The 25,632-nt window shown below is 37.7% G+C and overlaps 1 protein-coding gene across 1 annotated transcript in view; it reads left to right on the top strand.

The window, feature by feature from the left end:
• RSPO2 (R-spondin 2) overlaps window positions 1–25,632 on the top strand; it is a 148,207-nt gene that overhangs the window by 83,312 nt on the left and 39,263 nt on the right. The window contains exons 4-5 of the mRNA XM_081266632.1: window positions 19,192–19,335; window positions 20,826–21,014. Coding sequence (XP_081122758.1) covers window positions 19,192–19,335; window positions 20,826–21,014 — 333 coding nt within the window. The remainder of the gene's footprint in view (window positions 1–19,191; window positions 19,336–20,825; window positions 21,015–25,632) is intronic.

Below are 25,632 nucleotides of genomic sequence, written 5' to 3'. Positions count from 1 at the left end.
CTTCCCAGACTTTGGGTGGAAATGACTATTTCAGTATTCTCTTAACCCTATGATATAGGTAACCATTTACATTTTACCATGGAAAAGACAAACTCTCTGAGAGGTACAGAAACCTACCCAAAAGAACACAATATGAAACAGAGCCAAGAGTGGAGTCCAGGATTCTCTCTGACTCGAATGCCTATACTTCCTTAACCACACCATAAAGCTTCTCTAAGGGAAATGACAAAAAAGTGTAACACTGGATAAATTTTAGCATTTATCTCCCCGTGCTCACTTCTAGTTGGCACATGTTGGAAGAGCATTCTCTTGTGCCGATGTCTTTCCCAAGTGGGACCTTGCCCTGCAGGCCGACCTGTGCTGGGTTCATGGGCTCCTGGCAGCTGGAGAAAGCGAAATGTTCTTACATTACCATGTAAGAGCTGTGACTAGCTGGTTAAGACCTTGGTCATAACTTAGGTTAAGGGATAATTCCTTGGAGGGAGTAGAGGATTATTTTGTCCCCCTTTTAGAAGAAAATTGAGATGCCATCGCTTTTTGAGTCTCTTGATGATTTTATGCTTTCTTCTTCTGAAGAAAACTCATCTCTGGAAGATAGCTTGCTACATTTGATATACCAATGCCTGGGAGAAAACATTTGTCAATTGATTTTAGTTTTAAGGGATTGTACCAAAATGCTTGGTTTCATCAGAGCCACAGTTTAATTGACTGAGGTCAGCCAGTCAAGGGTTTGGCATCTTGCAGACACTCAATACGTATTGAATTATTGTGGTGTCCCAGGTGGTTTGGGGTCTCAGAGTGCAGGAGGGAGTACTCAGTAATGTTAGCTGCTCTTCTGGATCAGATACTATGTACTTACTGCTAATAATGAATGCTTAACTGGCACCTTTATGGGGACTAAATTCTTTTTAACAGCTTATGTGGTAGTTATATGAGTGTTAAGGGCAAGTACACTGAAATCTAGAGAAGCTGAATAGCTTATTCAAAGTCTCTAACTAGTATGTAGTAGATTTGATACTCAAATGTGTATCTGATGAAATCTGATGTTCTTTGATATTGGAGTTTGTTTTCTGGAATTTTTTTTTTGAATAGGGATTGAACCCAGGGGTGCTTTACCACTGAGCTACACCCCCTACAAGAATCCCAGTCCCTTTTTTACTTTATTTTGAGACAGGGTCTCACTAAGTTGCTGAGACTGGCCTTGAACTTGCAATCCTCCTGTCTCAGCCTCCTGATTCACTGGGATACAGGCCTGTACCACCATACCCAGCTTTAGTTTTGTTCTAAAAAGGGATTTCCTTATAAAGATGTGGAACAGATCAGGTATAAATTATTATTATTATTATTTTTTGCTTTTTGTTAGGTTGGTGCATGTTGATTGTACAGAGTGGTGACCTTCATTTTGGTATATTGGTACATGCATATAACAAATTATTTTTATATTTAATGAAGACATTCCTATTTTACAACATAATGTAAGAATGAATGAATTTTTGGATAAGCTGTTGAATACTCTCTGAATAGGAGCAGTATAGTAAATCACACTAGTGGGACACAATTTGTCACATGTGAGTCCTTTTTAATGTCTTCTTCCAATGAGCCATTAGGGACAGTGATAACCAGGTGATCTTTTCCCCCTCCTATTTAATAGGAAATACTTCACAATATACCAAAACTCTATTCTGTTGATTAAGTTCAGATAGACAGTTCATATTGCATTGTACTGGGGAAAAATAAGCAATAACAGTGTATTTCAGATAGTTCTTAAAGGGAGAGAAGTTTTGTCGAGTTAATAAACGCTTCCACTGATCAAGGAGAATGTGTGTGCTTCACAGCCCTGCATGGCCTCTGTCGGGCACAGGGAAGTTTAACTAAAATTCATAAATATAGATCTGGAAGAGAATTGTTTTCTCCTCTTCTTCCTACTCTCCCTTTCCTTTTGTCTTCCTGCCTGTTTCTCTCTTCTCCCCTCCACTCCAATAAATGTGAGTGCTGAGGTTTGTGGAGGAAGTATTTCTCCAAACTCCACCATGAGCAGCAGGGTGACCTAATGTCTAGAACACTGATTCCAATGGAATATTCTTTTCATTGTATGGTTTCTTTAAAAATGAACCATATGATATAGAATTATAAATCAGAGTATTAGAAAATTCTCCAAATTTCTTTACCTATTTTTTTTCTTTAATGGTCAGTTTGTTTCAAATCGCATTAAAGATTTGAAGACACACAGTTTATCTTCTAAAGGGAGAAACCAATTTATGGTAAATCACATCTATAAAAGCATGTTATGTTAGGTTGCTGAGCTCTGATTTGAGCTCTGACAGTACCTAGCTTTTCAGGCTTAGACAAATTACATAACCCACTTTGGAATAATAGTCTGCATAGAACTCTCATGAGTCTATCTATAAAAAAAAAACATTTCAGTAAAAGAGTAAAATCTCCGGTTGGCAGTTCCTTTGTTAAATATTGATCTCATCTGGTTTTTATATGCATTTTAAGTCCAGTTTCCTCAGTATCCAATCTGTCTCTGCAGTCCTCCTCTCTATGTGGTTTACATGCATAAATAAGGCATAAGAGTTTTATCGTAGTATATAATCAGTACCTACTTTGAAAATACCTTATAATCTAAAGTATTTTTTGTTGGTAGCAAAATTGTTACTGTAAGTATATGAAGTGGATTGTTTCAGTGTTTAGTCTAAAATGACAAAAGTTTAATATTAAATGCATTAGTCATTCAGACACATCTGTCATCCTGTGCCGGGTAAGGCATCCTTGTTAGCCCTGTGAAGACAGCCTACTCTATTGTCTTCATGGGGCCCTTCATTTCAGGGAGTGGATTATGGGGACTATAAGTGGTAACCAGTATAAAGAAGAAGGGCAGTCATAGCATCTGGGTGCTGGGTGGGCATGGGGTGCTTTGAGGAAACACCACACATGTAGCTCAGAATGACCAGGGTAAAAGGTGTGTATGAAGAGGAGGCTGGAGAAGCAAATAGGTATGTCCAGCAGGAGGGATCTTGGGTCTTAAAAGCAAAAGGTTTGAACTAGGCTCTGGATGTGTAGAGGAACCTTTGAAGGATTTAATTTTTAAGTGGTTGCATAAAACTGTACATATTTATGGGATGCTATGTGATGGTTTAGTACATATATAAATTTGTATAATGTTCAAATCAGGGTGAGTACATCTGTCTCCTTAAACGTTTATCATTTTATTGTGGTAAAAACATTTAAAATCCTATCTTCTAGATTTTTGAAATATACAGTACATTATCATGTAAAACAGGGAAATAACACGACAAATATGTAGTTTTGAAAGATCACAATGGCCATCCTGCCAGCTGCAGAAAAGAAGTCTTAGTTCCATCATTGTGATTGGCACCAGTATGGCTAAACCATCAAGGACATAGTAGGTCAAGTAGTCAATAATGGCTATTCACCTGTGCACTGGCATGCCTAATGTGCTGGTCCATGGAGCAATGCAGTAACTGCCTATTGAGAAATAGACCTTATTTTACTTCTATTACATGATTCTCTATAGAAAACTCCAAAGTCACTCTCCCTATTTGACCTTGAAGATAGAGGATCAAATATCTTAGGAACTAGAATTAATGATTTTGTGACAAATATGACTATGATTTTCAATGCTTTTCACAAAATACTTTTATTTTTTAAATGGTATTAATTGTTGGAAAGGGAAAGACCTGACCTGCTGTTTAATAAAGGGGATCATATTTTTCAAGCTTATGCTTTAGTTTCTTGTACATTTTATAGTTTTCTTGAATGATCCCATTATTTCCATATAGAACCAACTTAAGCAACCTCATTCTATTTTAAAGGCATGTACTTGTGCTCTGTTTTCCTTTGTAAGAGTAAGGCATTACTCAGCACTTTAGTATTTATGGTGGTTTTACCCACATCTTTTCATTTTCATCTGATAATCCTAGGGAGGCAACAGTAGCATCTCATGGACAGAGCAGGTAGTGGACATTATGAGAAGTCCACTGATGGGCCTGAGGGTTGGCTGCTGCTACATGTACACAGACACTGTATCTACTTTTGTCATCAAACTGGAGAAGTAGACATGAGAAAGCCATCTTCACAAACAATCCATAGTACTAGGCATATGTTTTACTGGTTTCAGTTCAAACACATTGTTTTATAAAATTATCCCCCCGCCATCACCTCCTTTATTCACAAATCAGTACCACAGCAAGCAAGAAATGAGAAGTTTATTAAATAAGGCTGGAATTTTGATCTGTTGGTAACTGATCCTAAGTCATCTTTCTTTTTTTTATTGATTATTTAAAACATTACATAGCTCACGATATATCATCTTTCATACATTTGACGCAAATTGTGTTTTGAACTCCCATTTTCACCCCAAATACAGATTGCAGAATCACATCTGTTACATATTCACATTTTTACATAATGCCATATTAGTGACTGTTGTATTCTGCTACCTTTCCTATCCCCTACTATCCCCCCTCCCCTCCCCTCCCCTCCCATCTTCCCTCTCTACCTCCTCTGCTGTTGTTCAATTCTCTCCCTTTTTTTCCCTCCCCCTTGCCCCTCATAACCTCTTATAATTTTATGTATCATTGAAGGTCTCCTACCATTTCCATATGCTTTCCCTTCTCTCTCCCTTTCTCTCCCCCCATTCGTCTTTGTTTACTGTAGTCTTTTCCTCATGCTCTTCCTTCCTGTTCTGTTCTTAGTTGCTCTCTTTATATCAAAGCACACATTTGGCATTTGTTTTTTAGGGCTTGGCTAGCCTCGCTTAGCATAATCTGCTCTAATGCCATCCATTTCCCTGCAAATTCTATGATTTTGTCATTTCTTAGTGCTGCATAATACTCCATTGTGTATAGATTCCACATTTTTTTTATCCATTCATCTATTGAGGGGCATCTAGGTTGGTTCCACAGTCTAGGTATTGTGAATTGTGCCGCTATAATCATTGATGCAGCCGTATCCCTATAGTGCGCTCTTTTAAGGTCCTCAGGGAATAGTCCGAGAAGTGCGATAGCTGGGTCAAATGGTGGATCCATTCCCAGCTTTCCCAGGAATCTCCATACTGCTTTCCAAATTGGCCTCACCATTTTGCAGCCCCACCAGCAGTGTACAAGTGTACCCTTTTCCCCACATCCCCGCCAACACTTATTGTTGTTTGACTTCATCATGGCTGCCAATCTTACTGGAGTGAGATGGTGGTTTTGATTTGCATTTCTCTGATTACTAGAGATGGTGAGCATTTTTTCATGTACTTGTTGATTGATTGTATGTCCTCCTCTGAGAAGTGTCTGTTCAGGTCCTTGGCCCATTTGTTGATTGGGTTATTTGTTATCTTATTGTTTAATTTTTTGAGTTCTTTGTACATTCTGGATATTAGGGCTCTATCTGAGGTGTGGGGGGTAAAAATTTGTTCCCAGGATGTAGGCTCTCTATTTACCTCTTTTATTGTTTCTCTTGCTGAGAAAAAACTTTTTAGTTTAAGTAAGTCCCATTTGTTTATTCTTGTTGTTAACTCTTGTGCTATGGGTGTCCTATTAAGGAATTTGGAGCCCAACCCCACAATATGTAGATCGTAGTCAACTTTTTCTTCTATCAGACGCAGTGTCTCTGATTTGATATCTAGCTCCCTGATCCATTTTAAGTTAATTTTTGTGGATGGCGAGAGAAAGGGATTCAATTTCATTTTGTTGCATATGGATTTCCAATTTTCCCAGCACCATTTGTTGAAGATGCTATCCTTCCTCCACTGCATGCTTTTAGCCCCTTTATCAAATATAAGATAGTTGTAACTTTATGGATTAGTCTCTGTGTCCTCTATTCTATACCATTGGTCCACCTGCCTGTTTTGGTACCAGTACCATGCTGTTTTTGTTACTATTGCTTTGTAGTACAGTTTGACCTCTGGTATCGCTATACCTCCAGATTCACACTTCCTGCTTAGAATTGCTTTTGCTATTCTGGGTCTTTTGTTTTTCCATATGAATTTCATGATTGCTTTGTCTATTTCTACAAGAAATGCCGTTGGGATTTTGATTGGCATCGCATTAAACCTGTAGAGAACTTTGGGTAATATCGACATTTTGATGATGTTAGTTCTGCCTATCCATGAACAGGGTACATTTTTCCATCTTCTGAGATGATCTTCTATCTCTCTCTTTAGGGTTCTGTAGTTTTCATTGTATAAATCTTTCACCTCTTTTGTTAGGTTGATTCCCAAGTATCTTATTTTCTTTGAGGATATTGTGAATGGAGTGGTTTTCCTTATTTCCATGTCAAAGGTTTTGTTGCTGATATACGGGAATGCCTTTGATTTATGCGTGTTGATTTTATATCCTGCCACTTTGCTGAATTCATTTATTAACTCTAGCAGCTTCTTTGTAGACCCTTTTGGGTCTGTTAAGTATATTATCATGTCATCCGCAAATAGCGATAATTTAATTTCTTCTTTTCCTATTTTTATGCCTTTAATTTCTTTTGTCTGTCTAATTGCTCTGGCTAGTACTTCGAGAACTAAATTGAATAGAAGTGGTGATAGAGGGCATCCCTGTCTTGTTCCAGATTTTAGAGGGAATGCCTTCAGTTTTTCTCCGTTTAGGATGATGCTAGCCTGAGGTTTAGCATATATAGCTTTTACAATGTTGAGGCAAGTTCCTGTTATCCCTAGTTTTTCTAGTGTTTTGAACATAAAGGGATGCTGTACTTTGTCAAATGCTTTTTCTGCATCCATCGAGATGATCATATGGTTCTTGTCTTTAAGTCTATTGATGTGGTGAATAGCATTTATTGATTTCTGTATATTGAACCAGCCTTGCATCCCAGGAATGAATCCTACTTGATCATGGTGCACAAGTTTTCTGATATGTTTTTGTATTCGATTCGCCAGAATTTTATTGAGAATTTTTGCATCCAAGTTCATTAGAGATATTGGTCTGTAGTTTTCTTTCTTTGAAGTATCTTTGTCTGGTTTTGGGATCAAAGTGATGTTGGCCTCATAGAAGGAAAAAGAAGGAGCTCTTCCAAATTCAATTTCTTGAAATAGCTTGAAAAGTATTGGTACTAATTCTTCTTTGAAGGTTTTGTAGAACTCCGCTGTATACCCATCCGGTCCAGGGCTTTTCTTGGTTGGTAGTCTTTTGATGGCTTCTTCTATTTCTTCCTTTGTTATTGGTCTGTTTAAATTGTGTGTGTCTTCCTGTCTCAATCTGGGCAAATCATATGCCTTAAGAAATTTATCGATATCTTCACTATCTTCTATTTTATTGGAATATAGGGTTTCAAAATACTTTCTAATTATCTTCTGTATTTCTGTAGTGTCTGTTGTGATATTGCCTTTTTCATCCCATTTGTTAGTAATTTGAGTTCTCTCTCTTCTTCTTTTCGTTAGCATGGCTAAGGGCTTGTCTATCTTATTTATTTTTTCAAAGAACCAACTTTTAGTTTTATCAATTTTTTCAATGGTTTCTTTTGTTTCAATTTCGTTGATTTCTGCTCTAATTTTAATTATTTCTTGTCTTCTACTACATTTGCTGTTGTTTTGCTCTTCCTTTTCTAGGTTTTTGAGGTGTTGTGTGAGTTCATTTATTTGTTGGTTTTTTTCTTTTTTTGAGGTAAGAACTCCAAGAAATGAATTTCCCTCTTAAAACTGCTTTCATTGTGTCCCATAGATTCCGGTATGTTGTGTCTGTGTTATCATTTGACTCTAAGAATTTTTTCATCTCCTCCTTTATGTCTTCTATAACCCATTGATCATTCAATAACATATTGTTCATTTTCCATGTGATGTAGGATTTTTCCTTCCTTCTTTTATCATTGATTTCCAATTTCATTCCATTATGATCAGATATGGTGCATGGTATTATCTCCACGCCTTTATATTTACTAAGAGTTGCTTTATGGCATAATATATGGTCTATTTTTGAGAAGGATCCATGTGCTGCTGAGAAGAATGTGTATCCACTTGATGATGGTTGATATATTCTATATATGTCAGTTAAGTCTAGGTTATTGATTGTGCTGTTGAGTTCTATAGTTTCTTTATTCAGTTTTTGTCTAGAGGATCTGTCTAATGGCGAGAGCGGTGTGTTGAAGTCACCCATAATTATTGTGTTGTGGTCTATTTGACTCTTGAACTTGAGGAGAGTTTGTTTTATGAACGTTGCAGCTCCATTGTTTGGTGCATACAAATTGATGATTGTTATGTCTTGTTGGTGGATTGTTCCTTTTAACAGTATATAGTGTCCTTCTTTATCCTTCTTGATTAACTTAGGTTTGAAGTTGATTTTATTCTATATGAGTATGGCCACTCCTGCTTGCTTCCGAGGGCCATGTGAGTGGTATGATTTTTCCCAACCTTTTACCTTCAGCCTGTGTATGTCTTTTCCTATCATATGAGTCTCCTGAAGGCAGCATATTGTTGGATTTGTTTTTTTGATCCAGGTTACTAGCCTATGTCTCTTGATTGGTGAGTTTAGGCCATTAACATTTAAGGTTACAATTGAGATATGATTTGTACTTCCAGTCATGCTTCTTTATTTATTTATTTTAGTTTGGCTAGTTTTGCTTTTTGGTTATTTTCCTCCCCCTTTACTGAGATACCTCCTGCTGTTAGTTTTGGGCACTATTTTTCAATTCCTCTTCTTGTAGTGTTTTGCTCAAAATGCTTTGCAGAGCTGGTTTTCTTGCTGCGAATTCTTTTAGCTTTTGTTTATTGTGAAAGATTTTAATTTCATTGTCAAATTTGAAGCTCAATTTTGCTGGATACAGTATTCTTGGTTGGAATCCATTATTCTTCAGCGTTTGAAATACATTGTTCCAGGATCTTCTCCTTTTCAAAGTCTGTGATTAGAAATCGGTCTTTACCCTAATTGGTTTACCCCTGAATGTAATCTGCCTCTTTTCTCTCGTAGCTTTTAATATTCTCTCCTTGTTCTGTACATTGGCTATCTTCATAATTATATGTCTTGGAGTTGGTCTATTATGGTTTTGAATGTTTGGGGTCCTGTAGGCTTCCAGGATTTGGCAATCCATTCCATCTTTCATCTCTGGGAAGTTTTCTAGAATTATTTCATTTAATATGCTGTCCATTCCTTTGGTTTGAATCTCTGTGCCTTCTTCTATCCCTATGACTCTCAAATTTGGTTTTTTTATGACATCCCATATCTCTTGAATAGATTGCTCGTGGGATTTAAGCATCTTTTCTGTGTTGACTATATTCTTTTCAAGTTGATAAACCTTGTCTTCATTATCTGATGTTCTGACTTCTACTTGATCAAGTCTATTTGTAATATTCTCATTTGAGTTTTTAATTTGGTTTATAGTTTCCTGCAATTCTAGGATTATTGTTTGATTTTTTTTTTTAAGATCTCTATCTCCTGGTAGAGCTCGTTCTTTGCCATTTGAATTTGTTTGTTTAATTCATTTTCAAAATATACTTTTATTTCTTGGACTTGCTGTCTCATGTCTTCTCTAATATTCCTTTCCATTCGAGTTAGGTATGCCTTGAGTTCTTTCCCTATCCCTGCTTCTGATGTTTCTATGTCCTCCTGTAGAATTGAGTTGTCTTGCATTGTTTGTATTCCTTTTTTTCCTTGTTTTCTCATGTTGTCCACGTTACTTTCCAGCTCTATTTGATTGTCGTGTTTCTGCTCTCTTCTATAGATTTGTTTTGTTTCTCTATTACTCTGATGTCTCTCCTTTGTGTTGTTAAACTATGCCTGCTAACGTGGATTCCGCTGGGAAGGAATTCCCACGTCCGAGCTCCAGTGACGACACTACTCTGCTATGACGGGCCCCAGTCTCCTTGCCGGGGTGTCCTAATGGGGAGGTGTGACTGGACTGTCTCTGTTTGGTTTCAGCTCCCGGTCGCGGCAGGCGGGCAGTCTCGAGCCCCCCAGGATCACAGTCCATGGGCAGGTGATCAGTCGCCAGCGGGCGGGCGTTCTCCTACCGCCCAGTTACGCAGGCAGTGGGTGAACTGTCGCCGGCGGGCCTGCAGTTTCCAGTCACGATGGCCTTGCCTCTAGTCCCCTGGTTTCTCCTGCTAGTCTTGGTTTCTCCTGCTAGACCAGATTTCCCTTGAGTGATGGTTCTCGGCAGTTCAAACTGTACTCTGGGCCTGCCGTTTGTTGGGTGTGGAGGGTGGCTATTGGGAACCCCGGCACTCTATTGTTTTGTTTCCCTTGTTGGGGATAGAACTGTACCGCTTCCTTCCCCGTCTGAAATCCTGAACTCAGCCCGGGGGTCAGTGCGGGCTTGGCTGGCAGGATTCCACCGTGTGGCAGCCACTTATCTCCCTGCTTGCTAGTTAATCCCTTCTCTGTGGCGCCACGCCTTCTGTAGCTGCGGGGCAGGCCGCGCGAATCAGACAGCCTGGATCTCCGGGGTCACACAGTTGGCTTTTGGGATCCCCGGCACTCTATGGTTTTGATTTTCTCTGCTTGCCCCTCCCCCAGCGCTGGCTAGACAGGTTTTGTTTTGGCTGTTGATGGGAGGGGGGGTTGAAGGTCAGGTGCCTCTAGTTTTCCCTTAGTCTTTATGCAGGCTCACTCTGATACTCCCTCCCCCGGAAAGCCTAGGAGAGATTTTATGCGAAATCCCCCTATGTATGGGGGCTGAGCTGAGTGACACACACCTGTTTTGTTGTTGCAATGTGTTGGAGAGTGGCGGTGGATACTTCAGCTCTCCAAGATGGTGGCTGCCGATTGCCATCTTTCTTGATTTATCAATGTAGTGTGAAAGATATTGAAGTAAAAACATTCCCATGTTGAGATAATTAAATTCCGGCAACTTCATGCTGGTACTTGTCTTATGTACATAGCAAGATGGTGAATGTATCACATCACGGTGTCTCCCCAAGTTTAAAGGCTACCACTGGTGTGTACAAAATGAAACCCTTTTCTTTTTTCTTTCTAAGTGTACCTAGATTTCAATCATCCTCAGCCTTTGGGGTCAGCAGTCTGTAGCCCAGTGGCCAAATCTGGCCTGCCATTTGTGTGTGTGTGTGTGTGTGTGTGTGTGTGTGTGTGTGTGTATACGGCCCTTGGGGTAAGAACAACTTTTAGATTTTTTAAATGTTTGGAGGAAAAAAATGGAGAATATATTGTGATACATGAAAATCTTTTTTACTTGCAATTTTAGTGTTAAATAAGGTTTTATTGGAAAATAGCTATGTTTCATTTTGTATGTATTGTCTGTGACTGCTTTTGTGCTAGCACAGAGTTGAGTAGATTTGACAGAGACTGTATGGTCTACAAAGCCAGAAATATTTACTATCTGGCCCTTAACAGGAAAAGTTTTCTGACCCCTGCTCTAGCCTGTTTGGAGTGTGAAGGGATTAAGGGATTCTTCGTGTTTTCTTTCTATGGGGGTTGAGTGGAGGGCAAGACATACATTAACTTACTTACATATGCTTTTCCATTGAGTTTGATTGGAGAGATTTGCCTTTGCTAAGAATTGGAAAAATCCAACTAAGACTCAGGTCTGAAGCTTATTAAGCTGCTGTGGCTCCACCTTAATGTGGAAGAGTGGCAAATTACCAAAAAAGGAAAAGCACAAGGAGTAACAAGATGAGAGATCTGCTACTGGCAAGAATTTAAAATCTGATATGAAATATTAATTTGGCTTATAATTTTCAAAACTTTCTTCATGATTATCAATTTTATTTTGAGGTCATTATCTTTTCCCTATACCCCTCCCCACATTAAATGAAAAAAAAAAACCTTTAAAATTCTTAGCATTATATTCAAGAAGGTATTTTCAAGTTTTAATTACGCGTGCAAAATTACTTGACTCTATGAGAAATGAAGGCAGCATCTTTATAGTTCCTCATTATTTGACACAAGATTTTAAACAATCCTGAGTGATTCTTCATTCTCTTTTACTCTTTTTATTTCTTTCTGGTGTGTGGTTTGGGGAAGATATAAAAGTTAAATATTCAGATTTTATAGTAATGCTACCAGCAACATATTTCATAAGTTTGAGTTTGGGGTATAAAAAATGAATTGTTGCAAGACTTGAAGTTAAAATGAGTCAAGAGGAAAAAGACACTGTTTTGACAGGACATATATCCTCAAGTTGAAATAAAGGGTACTATGTCATGTGAAATAGAACGCCATAGCTATCTGAAAAACAATATACAAATTTCTGAATGGAGTCCATTCATGTTAATTCGAACTTGAGGATTAAACTCCCTATCTAGGCCAGGACTTCACTGTCTGCTGAGAGGGGGAAGACCAGACTTCCCTTTATCTAATGCAGGGAGTAGAGTGCAGAGAGCTTTTTAACTTCTGCCTTTAGCCTCCCGCAAGGTTAAACTGCCTTTACATCTGTTTCCTGACTCCAGGTTCTAGATGTTCAAAAAATGATTGTGATCAGTTTGTTGAGCTGCATGACCCACACAAGAGTAAAGCTACTGTTTTCTGCAAACAGTGGTCTTTGGATAGTATCCTTCATTAAGTAGTGCACAGGTACTTACATAGATTATTAATAGGAAATTATTAATAGGAAATTATTATAATATATTACTAATGAAAGTATTAATGTTGCATGTAAATATATATTTTTCCCCATCTGGAATATCCTTTCTGAGCTTTCTTCCATTCACCATCTTGGACTGCCATTTTTTACTTTAATACATTTTTATTCTCATGGTAACTCACATTCTTTGATCACTAATTACACAGCAGATACTGCACGGATGGGTTTTACTTATTTTTATTAAGCCTCTGAATCCTCTTGACAGACCTGTGAAATAAAGATTGATGTTATCCTCTTTTGATGGATGAGGATGTTAGGGCAAAGAGACTATTACTGACTATTCCCTCATCACATAAGAGCGTGCCAAGATTCTAGCCACAGATCTGCTAACCACTGTACTATTTGAATAGCCACTGGATTCTCAGCATAATTCTTATTCACTGACTCTGGCTCTCATCCTAAGTGTCCTATTCTGCATTTGACATAATTGAATTTTGTCTGTGCTAACTCTGCTAACTATAAAACCATCTTGATTGGAATTTATTCCACTGGGTTTTACACAGACATCAATCCTGACTTAGTAATGCTGGATTTTGGTATCATCATTCAAGCAGTTCAGTTGTAAATATGAGACATTGAGTCCTAAAACCTCTGGATCTGACCTCTGTTAGCTTTAGGTTGAAATTTAATGAAGCTTTTAATGAGTTGTGTGTAGGTTTACTCTGTTACAAAGTAATTTAATTTTAGCTTGTATTTTAGTTTTCATCAATTCACTGTGATGGGATTACTATAATAGTACACATTAAACATACATGGTTTCTGTAACATAAAGCTTAAAAACTTAGGGATACTTATAAACCATTGCAAGTTTTGGGAGGGATTGTTTCATAGTAGTATTTGAAGTGGTTAGAGAAGTCTAAAAATATTTAAATAATTTAAACCTCATATTAAATTGCACAGTCTAGTATTTTCCATGTGAAAAATCGCTAAAAGTCTAATACTGTTTTTTGGAACAACCTGTTCTTTTAATTTCTGCTTAAATTTTAGCAAACAATGAACAGGAAAAAACCTCTAAGCGTTCCCAGGAATTGGGGACTGCAGTATGAGGAGTAAATGTCCCCTGGAGATACCAGTGTTTGCCATTCTCTGATTGGTGATGCTGGTTTGAAATAAAGAGCAACAAGAGGTGAGGTTTTCATAGTTTACTGCACATCCCTGATGAGCACCAAACAATAGGAGAAAACAGATTCTCTTTGTGCCTATGAGGATCTCTCTACCACACAGATTTCTTCCCTTTCTCCAATAATAGATTGCAATGTCCAGAATTACATTTCCACAGTTGGATTTAGAAAAGGTTTTTTATTTTTCTCCTTTGCTTTTAATTTAAGGTTTTGATTTTTTGTGTTTACCTGATAGGTCTCGTTGAGATAGTTAAAGAGGTTCTTGGTGTCAAATAGATTGAACTGGGAAGATAAACAAAAACACTGTCATTATACCAAGTGCCCTGAGAGCACTGTGGGACCAAAGGAAGTGGGGATAATTGTGTGATCTTTGCCTTCTCTCTCTGGTGTTCATCTTCTCCAACTCACTGTGTCCATTCTGTTGTCCTGTGACTGTTTCCTCTTAGAATGTCGAGCCTCCCAGTGGCTTTCCCGACCTTTACCCTTTCGTGCATTCAGGAAGGTTAACTCTCAGAAAACCTTCACTCACCAGCTCACTCTGTATGTACTTCTAGAGTAGTGCAGTCACATTATTACCCGATTCTGCTGAAGACCTCTCCTGTCAGTAATGGAAGACCCTAAGGTATGGGAACATAGCTTCTCATCTGTGCCATAGGTGTGTCCATTATTAGGCTGCCTGGATCCTGGGGCTTCTGCCTGTCTAAATGAGGGAACAAACTAGGTACTCAGAAATCTACAGAGATCACTCACTACAAGTCAGATTAAGTCCCTATTCTTGAACCTGGCTTTGTTTACTATTCATTTTAATTACTACTTCAAACTACACCAAGTACAAATAATTTGTCATCCTCACTCACAGCCTTTAAACCTAAATAAGCCTCCCCACCGATGGACCTTCCCTTCATTTGTGCCACTCTTTTCAGGGCCTGTCACAGGCTGTGTGAGCTTTCTCTGCTGCCATGTGAAGGTAGCCCCCATGCCAGGAAACCCTGCCTCTGTCTAAAAGAGGTTCAGCTGAGATTTCAACCCCCACAGCATAGATCACCTGCTTTACTTTGATATTTACATTCTCTCTTAAAATTGTTTTCAGGTGATTAACTGTTGGTTCTTCCAATGTAATTTACAGTTCTTTACAGCAAGTATAGCTTTTTTAAATATTAGAGATATTTACGGTGCATGTGCAAGCAATCTCACACAGAGCATTCAGATCTGAAAGAAGTTGAATTTTAACATGGCATTCATGTTCGTTCACTTTGGCAAGCATTGAAATTCCACTGTATCTAGCACTGTGCTAGAAACAGAATTCACAGATCACCAAAAATATAAACAAACTTTTAATGGCAGATCAGATATGAAAACCTTTTCTCTGTCTCTTGAAAACCCAACACATGCCTCTGCTTTGTTGTTTTGAAGCCCTATTCCTGCCATGTGGCGCCCCTTATTTTGCTTTTAGGACTCCCAAGATAGGGAATGGCATTAATATCTTACGTGCTGAGGGTCTGGGCACAATACCTGGCACATACTAAGCCTTGGACTGTTCAGAATGAATGTTGACCTGGACAACAGTATAATTTGAAAAATGTTACATTCAAGCCTGTATGAGGTTCTGTGGGAGGACAGGAGAGGTGGTACCCAGCCTGTTTTTCTGTTTGGGGGCCAGCATAAGCTCTTCCTGCCAAATGACAGCCCCATGAGACTCTAGTTGGCTACAGTTTCACTTGGACAGTAATTTTACTTAAACCAATATTGGCAGTCCTCCCTCGGTGGATTACATTTTTGAGGAGGCACTGTAATTTAGAGGCATGTAAGTTGGCTGAAGTAGGGTCTTAGATTTCTGAACAAGGATTCTAAACCCATATTTTTATAGAAAAGGCGTATGTTTAGTAAATTTTGATATACCTATTTTCTTACACAGTATGAAGTTTTCTAAGGTTTACCAATCTATTGTGTGATCACATCGGTATTTTAGTGATGCTTAACTTATTCAATTTATAAGATTCACACAGAAATTTTTGTAAAGTGTAGACAAGAAACTGAGATTTCTGGGGAGGAGGCCTGGATGTGCCATTGAGGTGAGAAAGAGGATGTTCTATTTTCCTTTAAGCCTTCTGAAATATTTTGAATTTTTATTTATGATGATGCTTTATATATATTAAAAAGTTAATAGAGTTGATATGAACCCCAATTAAATTATGGCTAATATGCTGAAGTGGCCTTTGGGAAGTGGCTACAGGCTAAGGGAGAATATATAGAAATTCGAGGTCCCCAAGAGGTCTTCCTCACCCTAGAGTAAAGGAGTTTGCTCCTAGGTAATTGGCTGGACAGGGATAGTGCATGGATTTGTAGCTGCTGAGAACAGGTTTTCAGGTACTGCATCTCACCAAGGAGACTTCTGGAGAAGCTGGTTTGTGCAGGGCCAGCTGTGAACAGCCCTGGGCTCTTCTGTGTGGAGGGGTGCATCTCAAGGTAGGCTGCTGAGTGTGCGAGTTTTACATTGAGGCCAAGAGTGATGGAGACCAGGAAAGCCAGCAAGGCTTAGATGTCAGGATTTGCTGTATTGCATAGATACTGTTTAAATGTTTTCCCTTATGATGAGAGTGAAAGAAAAGTGCCTTGGAACGCAAGAGAACAGGATACTGGCAAGAGATGGTTAAATATATGATTCAAAGAGTACAGCAAGTTCAGTATTATTAAATAAAGGGTATAACTCATGTACCCCAATCTGAAGAAGTTTGGGATGGGATATTATGCCTTTATTTTTTCTTGCCCATTGAAATCAAGTGGTTTATTTCATTATGTTAATACAGTAGATTGTAAACATAAGTAGATCACAAATGTATTCTTTGATAATTTTATTTGGTTAAACCTATCACATAAATATATATGATTGATATGGTTCAGAATTATATATAACATTTTCAACATTTCACAATTCTGCCATCCCTTCTCCAAATTAAAGTCTCTGAAACTATTTTCTCTCACACATACACGTGGTTGTGCATGCATGCAAATATAGTTTTATTGACTCACACTATAAATGTCCTGCAGCTTGACTTTTTTTCTTAACAATTGCTCTTTAGAATTTTTTTTCTGGGTCATTACTTATAATTCTTTTTTTCCTTTTAATGGTGATAGTACTTTTACCACTTGAATGTATCATATTTTTATTAAATTTGAGAAACAAGTAATTAAGCTTTCTTCTAGCGGGGTTTATGCCTAAAGAGTCTTAAGGGACTTTGAAGAGAATGATAGGTATTTCAGAAATTCCACATTCCCTGAACTGGTATCAGGAACATGGAATGAAATGAGGAAAGGGAGCTATAAGTAATAATAAAGATCAGTAAAAAAACCTTGTAAAATTAATTTCAAATACTTATTGCTATAACTTTTTAGGCAAAAAGCTTGTTGGTGTAGGCCACGTTTTAAAGAGAAATCAGATCTTATAGATAACAGCTGATTTATGAAGTGTATAGTCTTTTTTTAAAACCTAAACTCTTTGTTCTCTTCACCCATTTGTTCTGTTTTATCCTTTCAAATGCTTGTTTTTTCTTGGAAAATAATTCTGTAGCAGAGATGCTTGCTTTTTTTTTTAATATAGCAAGAAAACCCACAATTTGTGGATGTAATGGTCATGTATTTTGACCATGATTAAGAGGCAACTGACCAGCTATAGGCCACTGTTTTATTAAAATATAGGTTATGGCATTTAAGATAACAACTAAACGTTTTATGGACATTAAATTATGATTCCAATGCCCACTATTTCCCTCCTCCTATAAAGAAGCAGTCGTCGTGTAATTTGTCTATGGACTTGAATCCACTTGTGGCTGGTTCCTATTTGGAACATTTTAGAAGTTGTCTTCTCTGTGGCGGTCACTTAATGCATAATAACTAACATAAAAACTCAGAATTGAAAGCCCATTTTTTTTACAGGTCTAAAAACTGTCATGATTTATAATGTAATATAGTTTAATAAAAAAAAGTTCACCTTTTCATTCTTGGATTTTTTTTAATTTAAAAAATTTTAATATTTAGCGATTTTATATTTTAGTTACATTTTCTACCACATTATCTCTTTGCTTGGGGGAGCTATATATTTTACAGCTTTTTAGAATCCTGAAAGCACCAAATATAGTGCTGGGGACTTGGTAAATGGATAAATGTGATGCCTTGAAGCTTTCATGGCACTTTACATGTCATTAATCAGTTAAATCTATTAAAAGTAGTAATGTACTATGTTCAAAATGACCTTTTAATTAGCCAATCCACTCTCCTCTCCTTTCCTTGAAGTGTATTTATTTTCACCTGTTCATCCCAGTGACAGGTGTAACCTTGTGTTCCAGAGGTTAGTTTTACCAGGGAGTCTGATCTGGAATATAAGCCTGCTTGTATTCATCACTGCTGTAAAAAAACAAAAAAACAAAAACCCTTGTGTTTTGTGTAAAAATATTTTTTTTGGTGTGTGTGTGTGTGTGTGTGTGTGTGTGTGTGTGTGTGTTTTGTGGTGCTGGGGATTAGAACCCAGGGCCTTGTGCATGCAAGGCAAGCACTCTACCAACTGAGCTGTATCCTAGTCCCCCAAATCTGTTTTTAATGCCCTTTGCTTCTATCTGCAGCCTACCTATTATGACCCAATCAATTTACATATATTATTACAAATCCTTACAATAATCTTGTATGGTCAGTGACATTTCTGTTTTATAACGGAAGTGATAGAAGCTCAAAGAGGAATGTGGTCAACCACCATTACAGAGCTAGTCTTCAAACTAGATCTGACCTGAAAGCACTTCTGTTTCACAGACTATTCCCAACAATCTTGAGTTAATGAATTCCAGTGGAAAAATACTGGATTTAGGAGGGAGGTGGTCTGGGGAGCTTTCAGGACCAACTCGGCCACTAGAATACTCTTGTTAGACTCTTCATTTGCAAAGAGGAGAGTCTAATATATACTCTGTAGGAAGAGTCAATGGAAATGTGAATAAGGCCTTAGGTCCATCATAAGTTTTCCACACAATGACCCAGCTTACCCACTTGTACCACTGTCAAGTCACCCTCTGATACTTTGTCCAGCATGCTGAGTAATAGACCAAACATTTAAAAATATTTTCAAATTTAAAATTCTTAACTTGATAACTATCTCCAAACAGAAGATACTGATTATCGTATTCTTATTGTCCTTTGAAGGGCAGAACAGATTTTAATCCAGGCCTCAATGTAATTTGGAATGTGGGTATTTTTTTTTATCCTTTGTTTTAATCCCATTTGGAATTGCAAACAATCCCAAAGAGCCTCTTGCTGCCTAGGGCCCTGGGCTGGCGTTTGGACTTAGCTAATTAATGTGGCAAGCTGTTGGAAGACATAGAATGATTTAGAATGAGATAGCATTAGGAAACAAATGCATAGAACATGTATTTCTCCGACCACTAGAATTTTTACTGGGCCAACCAGTGAGTTTGTGAATTTTATTTGCAAGATAAATAAATTTCCTTAACTGATACTTTCTCTTTAAAATTGTTTTTAGGATGCAGAATAGAAAACTGTGACTCTTGCTTTAGCAAAGACTTTTGTACCAAGTGCAAAGTAGGCTTTTACTTACATCGAGGACGTTGCTTTGATGAATGTCCAGACGGTTTTGCATCATTAGATGAGACCATGGAATGCGTGGGTGAGTAGTTTTTAATGTAACTCTCAAACTGCAACTTTTATCACCTATTTCTTGAAAAGGGGCATGCTGGATATATTTAACCTAAAAATGAATCGGTTCTCTTGTTCATTAGAACTGAAAATCATTTTACTTCTTTGCTGACTTACTGAAATATTTAGGCATCATGATTGGTAGTCACATATATGATGCTATGAAGTTTTCTAGTTGTATATTTGCTAGGTTTACTTATTTAAGTGCTGATACAGTTTTGTATCTGTAGTACATCCATTTCTTAATAAATTGTTTGTAACTATTAGAGAATAATGTTTAGGAGAAAAGCAAGTTTTCCCTCCCTTAAAAGGAGGAGATTTAAAAGAAGATTTGTAATTTTTTTCTGCAAAAATATTGTGAAAAAAATAATTACATATTGAAAGCTTTCAGAAAAGGAATATATGTAAATGTGAAGTGGAAGAATTGTATATACTTATGTTCTTATTTATGTGTGAGCTCATGTATACATGCAAACAATAAGACTAAAAATAAGGAAATGTCTGAAACAACGTATTCAGAATGCTGAATTTGCTTTTAAGAAGCAAGACCCACACTCATTACAGATGTTCAGTGGACATGCTTATGAAATCTTTAACTGTAGACATATTACAAATATGGTCTTGGGTATTCTCCAAATAAAAATTTTAGTGATTTTGAGAAATCTTAGAAATAGCTGTGATGCCTACTGAGTTCCAGAATGATAAATTCTTATGTGTAGACTCCGGATCCGAGTTCTGATCTACTAGTGTGAAGGAGCTCTCTAATGGCCAGGTTGATGAAGAGTCCCTCCTTAGGTTTTCAGGGGAATGCATGGGCGCAGTCTGCTTTTCTACTTCTGTATACCTTACCAAAGGGGATGCTAAAAGCTGTTATATAGCTAGGAAAAATATATATCTGTTCATTCACTTTTCAAACTGTGGTAAGGTACAGCAACCATGTAGAGACTCAGAAATAATGCTGAGGTCCTCAGACACCTGTGGAAAGAGACAACCAGAAATGCAAAACAAGCCTCCTATCATTTCCCTCAAGTGCTTCCAAAATAAACACATTTTTGGATTTGGGGTCAGGCATTCAGAATTAACTTGTAAAATTGCGGCTTCTGTCATGGTATAAAAATAGTGTCTTCTACTGTAGGGTTTGGCTGTTGAGTCTTTTAGAGCTTATACATTTCAGTGTTGTTAGAACTGACCAGCAGCATCACTTAAAAAAAAAATAAGCTAAGACAAACAGAGACAAACAGCTTTTTTAATTATGATGTGGCATTTGTTGTAGATAAAAGTACCCTGTGGTTCAAAGAAGTCCAATTCCTAAAGGCGAGTGTAGGTCTTTGTGGGCCATGGGACTTTAATTTTGGTTTTCTGAGAATAGGGTGCATGGAGAAACACTGTTATATGAATTTGATAACAGAGCAAATGGCTCAGATTTTTATGTATTTGTATTTTTTTTTTAATCTTTATTAGAAGGATGTGAAGTTGGTCACTGGAGCGAATGGGGAACTTGTAGCAGAAATAATCGCACGTGTGGATTTAAATGGGGTCTGGAAACCAGAACACGGCAAATTGTTAAAAAGCCAGCAAAAGACACAATACCATGTCCAACCATTGCTGAATCCAGGAGGTGTAAGATGGCCATGAGGCACTGTCCAGGAGGTAGGTTTGAATAATCTCTATCGTGTGCTCTGTGCTTTCTGAATTCTCTCATCACCCTCCCTTCCAATAAAAGTTATTTATCCATGAAGGAAATCTGATAATAACCTTGGAAAGGAGGTCCAATTCTACATTGTACTTATTTAGGGGGGAAAAACCCATAAATTTTGAAGAATATAAAGTGCACATTCTTTTTTCACTTTCATGATGCCTCAAAAATAACTTAGAAGAATACATTACAAATGCACTCTCTAAAATGAGATTTCTAAAAGCGTGGGTTTTTTTTTTCTTTTTTCTTTTTTTGCAAATGTACCATAAAAGCAGTTCTTGTGAAATCAGGCCTTTGCAGATGTTGCTTTGAGGGAAGCAGCCAACTTTGAGTTGAGAAGAGTTTAGATTAGAAAGGTTTATGGAATCTGTAAAATCATCCGCGTCATTACTAGTTGAAGATGACAACTTAAAATAAACTTACCCAAACACTGGGAGGAATAAATGTTGTCTTAATGTTACCACAATTAGCCGTTGCTCTTTGTTTTGATAATAATTTGTAGAAAACAGCTACTGGTATGTGTGTGTTTATTCAACTCGTGGTAGTAATTGTGCTGATTTGCAGTCATTATTCTGTAATAACAGGATCAGACCCATTTAGAAATTAAAGGAGTACATAGCTGAGGTGCCAGCTGAAGCAGAAGCGGTAGGTTGAGCTGCAGTTAGTTCTTAGCACTCGTCTTTTGCTTCTCAAAGCAGTAATCACTTGCATCACTGGCGGATGCTCCACTGCCCACAGATGAAATTGGGATTTTCTGGTGTACAAAATAGAAAAGTGAAAAAGAAAGATGTGTTTGGAAAACTGCCCTACACAATAATCCAAACTCTTGTTCTCCTTCGTTCTTTCTGTTGGTGCATAGCTTCTCAGCTTTATAAATGTAGCCCAGAAAAAGAACATATATCTCTGCTTAAAATGGGTTTATATCCACATTATGCTGCCTCATAGAGAATGTCTATGATCCATGGAGGGAGACAAAACTTTAAAGACTCGAAGACTCCAGTCGCCCTCTGAGAACTATTAGATCCAGATTCAGAAGCTACTATTAAGAAAGCAGTTTTCCTCTTGAATTAGTTTTGCTTTTCCTTACTGGGTCTTTGAAACAAAGTTTTTTTTTTTTTTTTTTGGTTCTGCTTTTCACTAACAAGGATGGTTTTGTTCACTTAAACTGGGTATTTTTCAGTCAAAATATAAGAAAATATTTTCTTACAAAACTAATAAGCTACTTCTTGGATAGCTGAGAGCATTTAACCTGCAACCTTCTGCCTAAAAACAGGTATTGGAAAGAAAGACTTTCTTTGTTGTATATTGTTTATATTAACTAGCCCCTCCCCCCATTCCTTTTCCAGCAACTTGGTCCCCCGATTGTGGTTTACGTTAATAGCAAAAATTAAACTGAAAATGCTCCTATAACAAACATGCTTATGTGTAACAAGAGCCAACATATTCCTGTCCCCTCAAAAACTCTTTATTTTGACCTAGCCCTGTTTGAGAATTTCCCAGATAACAGCTAGATTGTTAACTATGTTTATTCTATTAGTATTTTTTATGATAACAACAGAGTACTCTCTTAACACAATATGCCTCACACTGTGGGCAGCTTTAAATCATTCCCTCCAGATTGCTTGTGTATGATTTGCTAGTATTCTCTATTTGACCAGTGATTCAGTAATGGGCTCTGTTTAAATTTGTATTTAGGCTTCACTAAGTTTTATCTATCATGAAGGGTCAGAAATTTCTCTTGGTACCTATATTTTCAGGTTAATAACAAAATTTTTATAAAGCTTCAAGTAGGCTTTCAAAGTTGTATTGGATGTTTTTGTTTTATTGAAAGGGAAGTGAAAGAGAATTAATTGTTGATAGAAATGGCAGATTGCTCTGTCCTGAAATATCTGTTGACAAATGTGGAAAATAAAAACTAGAAAATTAATTTTGGATCTTGAGCACGAGACGATAAAAATTGGCATAACTTCCAGTGAAGTATCCCACCTTGCCTCAGGTGAGAGGAAAAGTCCCTTTCTTCAATAGGTCACGGTGATTAATGGAAGAATGGAGAAGAAAACCACTTTATCCCTTTATACATCTTGATTTGATTTTGGTGATCTGCTTTGACAAACCATGCAAAAATGTAAGTCGTAATCAGGTTGGGAATACAGGCATTTTTCAGATCTTTTCAACATATGTATGGATTTTTCTCCTGTTGGAGCCAATCTTAACCTGATTGCACTCAAATGCATGCAGCCTTAACCTCCTTCACACTGAAGCGGCGGCACATTAAAATCAGCTGCTTTCCATTACTGAAAGGCAGAAGTTAGAGGTCAGCGTAATGGAATAGTCACTAAGTGTATAAGATGTTACACTGAAAACTCCTAAATATGAGAAAATAAATGGCTGAGTAAAAACAAAGTGTAATGACCTAACTTATTTATGCCTATTCCCTTTTTAACTGTCACATACTTATTTGCTTTAAGGTGGGGGTGGGAGGAGAATAGCTGGGAATTTCTTAAGAAATTCATTGATTTGTAATCTAAGTACTTACTGTTCATTCCCAAACTTCATTTTTATATGGTTTTATATAAAAAAAAGGATTTTCCCAGCACTCATCTTCAGAGGCCTGGTCTGGGATCTGGGTCTCTGCATCCTGTCAACTTATTACTTCTGTGACCCTGGCAAGTCACTTAACCTCCCTTGGCCTCCATTTCCTCATTTGTAAATTGTGGGGATTGGTGTGGTGATCTTTAAGGCCCAGTCTAGTCCTAAAATCCAATGATTCTAGGCTTAATTATCAAAAGATTATGGGCAAGTTTTGTGGTTGACATGCGGTGGGGGAGGAAGAGACCTGGAAGCCCAAGAACACTTACTCACAGCCAAGGAACTGACCACTTTCCTGGTTGCTACATTTACTGAGCCTTCTGCATCTGGTAGCTTTTGTCCTCCTGCTTCAGGGAGGGCTACTTGCGTTGCCAACATTCAAAGACTAAATAGGATTCTTTTAAAATCTCCATGTGACCTCTGTATTAGCTACTGGTAAAGCAGATGTATGGAGAATGAGATAAGAAGGGAGAAGAAGAACCCGGGGTGGGAGGAGGATGAAAGACTATGGAATAAAAGAGAAAGAATGGAAATAAGTTTGGAAAATGAGTTTAGAAGGAGGTATAGAATCCTTAAAAACCAAGGCTATAGTTGTTGCAGGTGTAGCCATCTTTACTTCCCTCCTTCCTCCTGAGTTCACAGATTCCTATTGGGATTACTTTAGTCATATATAACCGAAAGCTTTATTTGGAAGGAATTTCAAGTTTGGACCACGTTGTACATTAGGCAATATCTTAACAGAAAGAGGTAAACATACTATTATAATATATACAAACGACAAATGAAAGAACAGCATCCCGGCTGTGGATGCTCATGGACAGGAGAGCATGCCATCTGCAGGTGTCTATAATCTTCTATTCTTTCACAGGATTAGCCAACATTGTGTGATTTCATCTTGAAATATTCTTGTCTATATGGGACTCCTATTTTGTCATTCTGTGACAACTATTTTCATTAATTTAGTCCCTCATATATCTATTGAGTTTGCTGTGTACTGTTCATTGCTTGAGGCATGGTCTTGCTTGAAGAATCCTCCAGGGCTTTCTCTGGAGGGAATGGTTGAAATAAGAAGTAAATGGATGAGAATATATATTTCATATATATTTCTCAATTTCATATGGGGATAAGGGCTGTGAAGAAGAACAAGGAAGGAGGAGACTAATGCGTGGGCTGGGCTATACTGTTTTATGTAATGTTCAGAAAAATGGTAGAAGTTATGTTTGATCAGAGATCTGTAACAGAGGAGATCTCTTGAAGATCTAAGAAAACTTTTAAGCTATCGAATCAATGACTATTTTTTTTTTTTTTGTAAATAACCTTGATTCTCCTACCATGTTTAGAGAAGAGGAGGAAACCAACTCCAGGGAGGTTCTGACTGGCCCACGGTGATACCTAATAAGTCACTAGTGGGATAGCCAAGAGTGGGCCAATGTCTTGCTGCCTAGAAAGGCTGTTTCCCTGTGCCTTTCCTTCTTCCTTGTGATAAAAATCAAAGATAAAGCAATGATTGCCCTACGTCAAAGTACCTGTCTTTTAACTACTTCTCCTTCCATCCATTTGATTTTTGCTCTGTAAGTACTTTTCCCTGCTATCCCCACTCCCTCCTTACATCTTCCAGCTCTACATACCCTAAATATGGCTTTGTAAGTGCCCAGCATTGAGTCACTAATTCTGCTCTGATTGGGCTGCTCCTATTAAGACCCTCTTCTCCTTTAATTTTACTGCCTTTGGTTTTCAGTTTCGGGGAGAATGGGGCTTCGAGATTGTTCTTTTCATCCCTCTAGATAAGGCTGTGTGGTATTCAGCCACATTAGGCTTTCATCACTGACAGTTGCCTTTTGGCCGGCACAGAAGTTCTGGGTGACCTGACCCCCACCCCCACATCTGGTGGCTCTGTGCCCAAGATGGATTTTTTTTTCTGACACATTTCTGCAATCAACCTCTTAGGTAGGTGATGCTCTGACATATACTCCATACCTTTTT

This window comes from Spermophilus citellus (assembly GCF_964194105.1).
Source record: "Spermophilus citellus genome assembly, chromosome: 14".
NCBI classification, from domain to species: domain Eukaryota; kingdom Metazoa; phylum Chordata; class Mammalia; order Rodentia; family Sciuridae; genus Spermophilus; species Spermophilus citellus.
The sequence above is the reverse complement of the archived record's forward strand: the minus strand, read 5'-3'. Positions and strand labels throughout refer to the sequence as shown.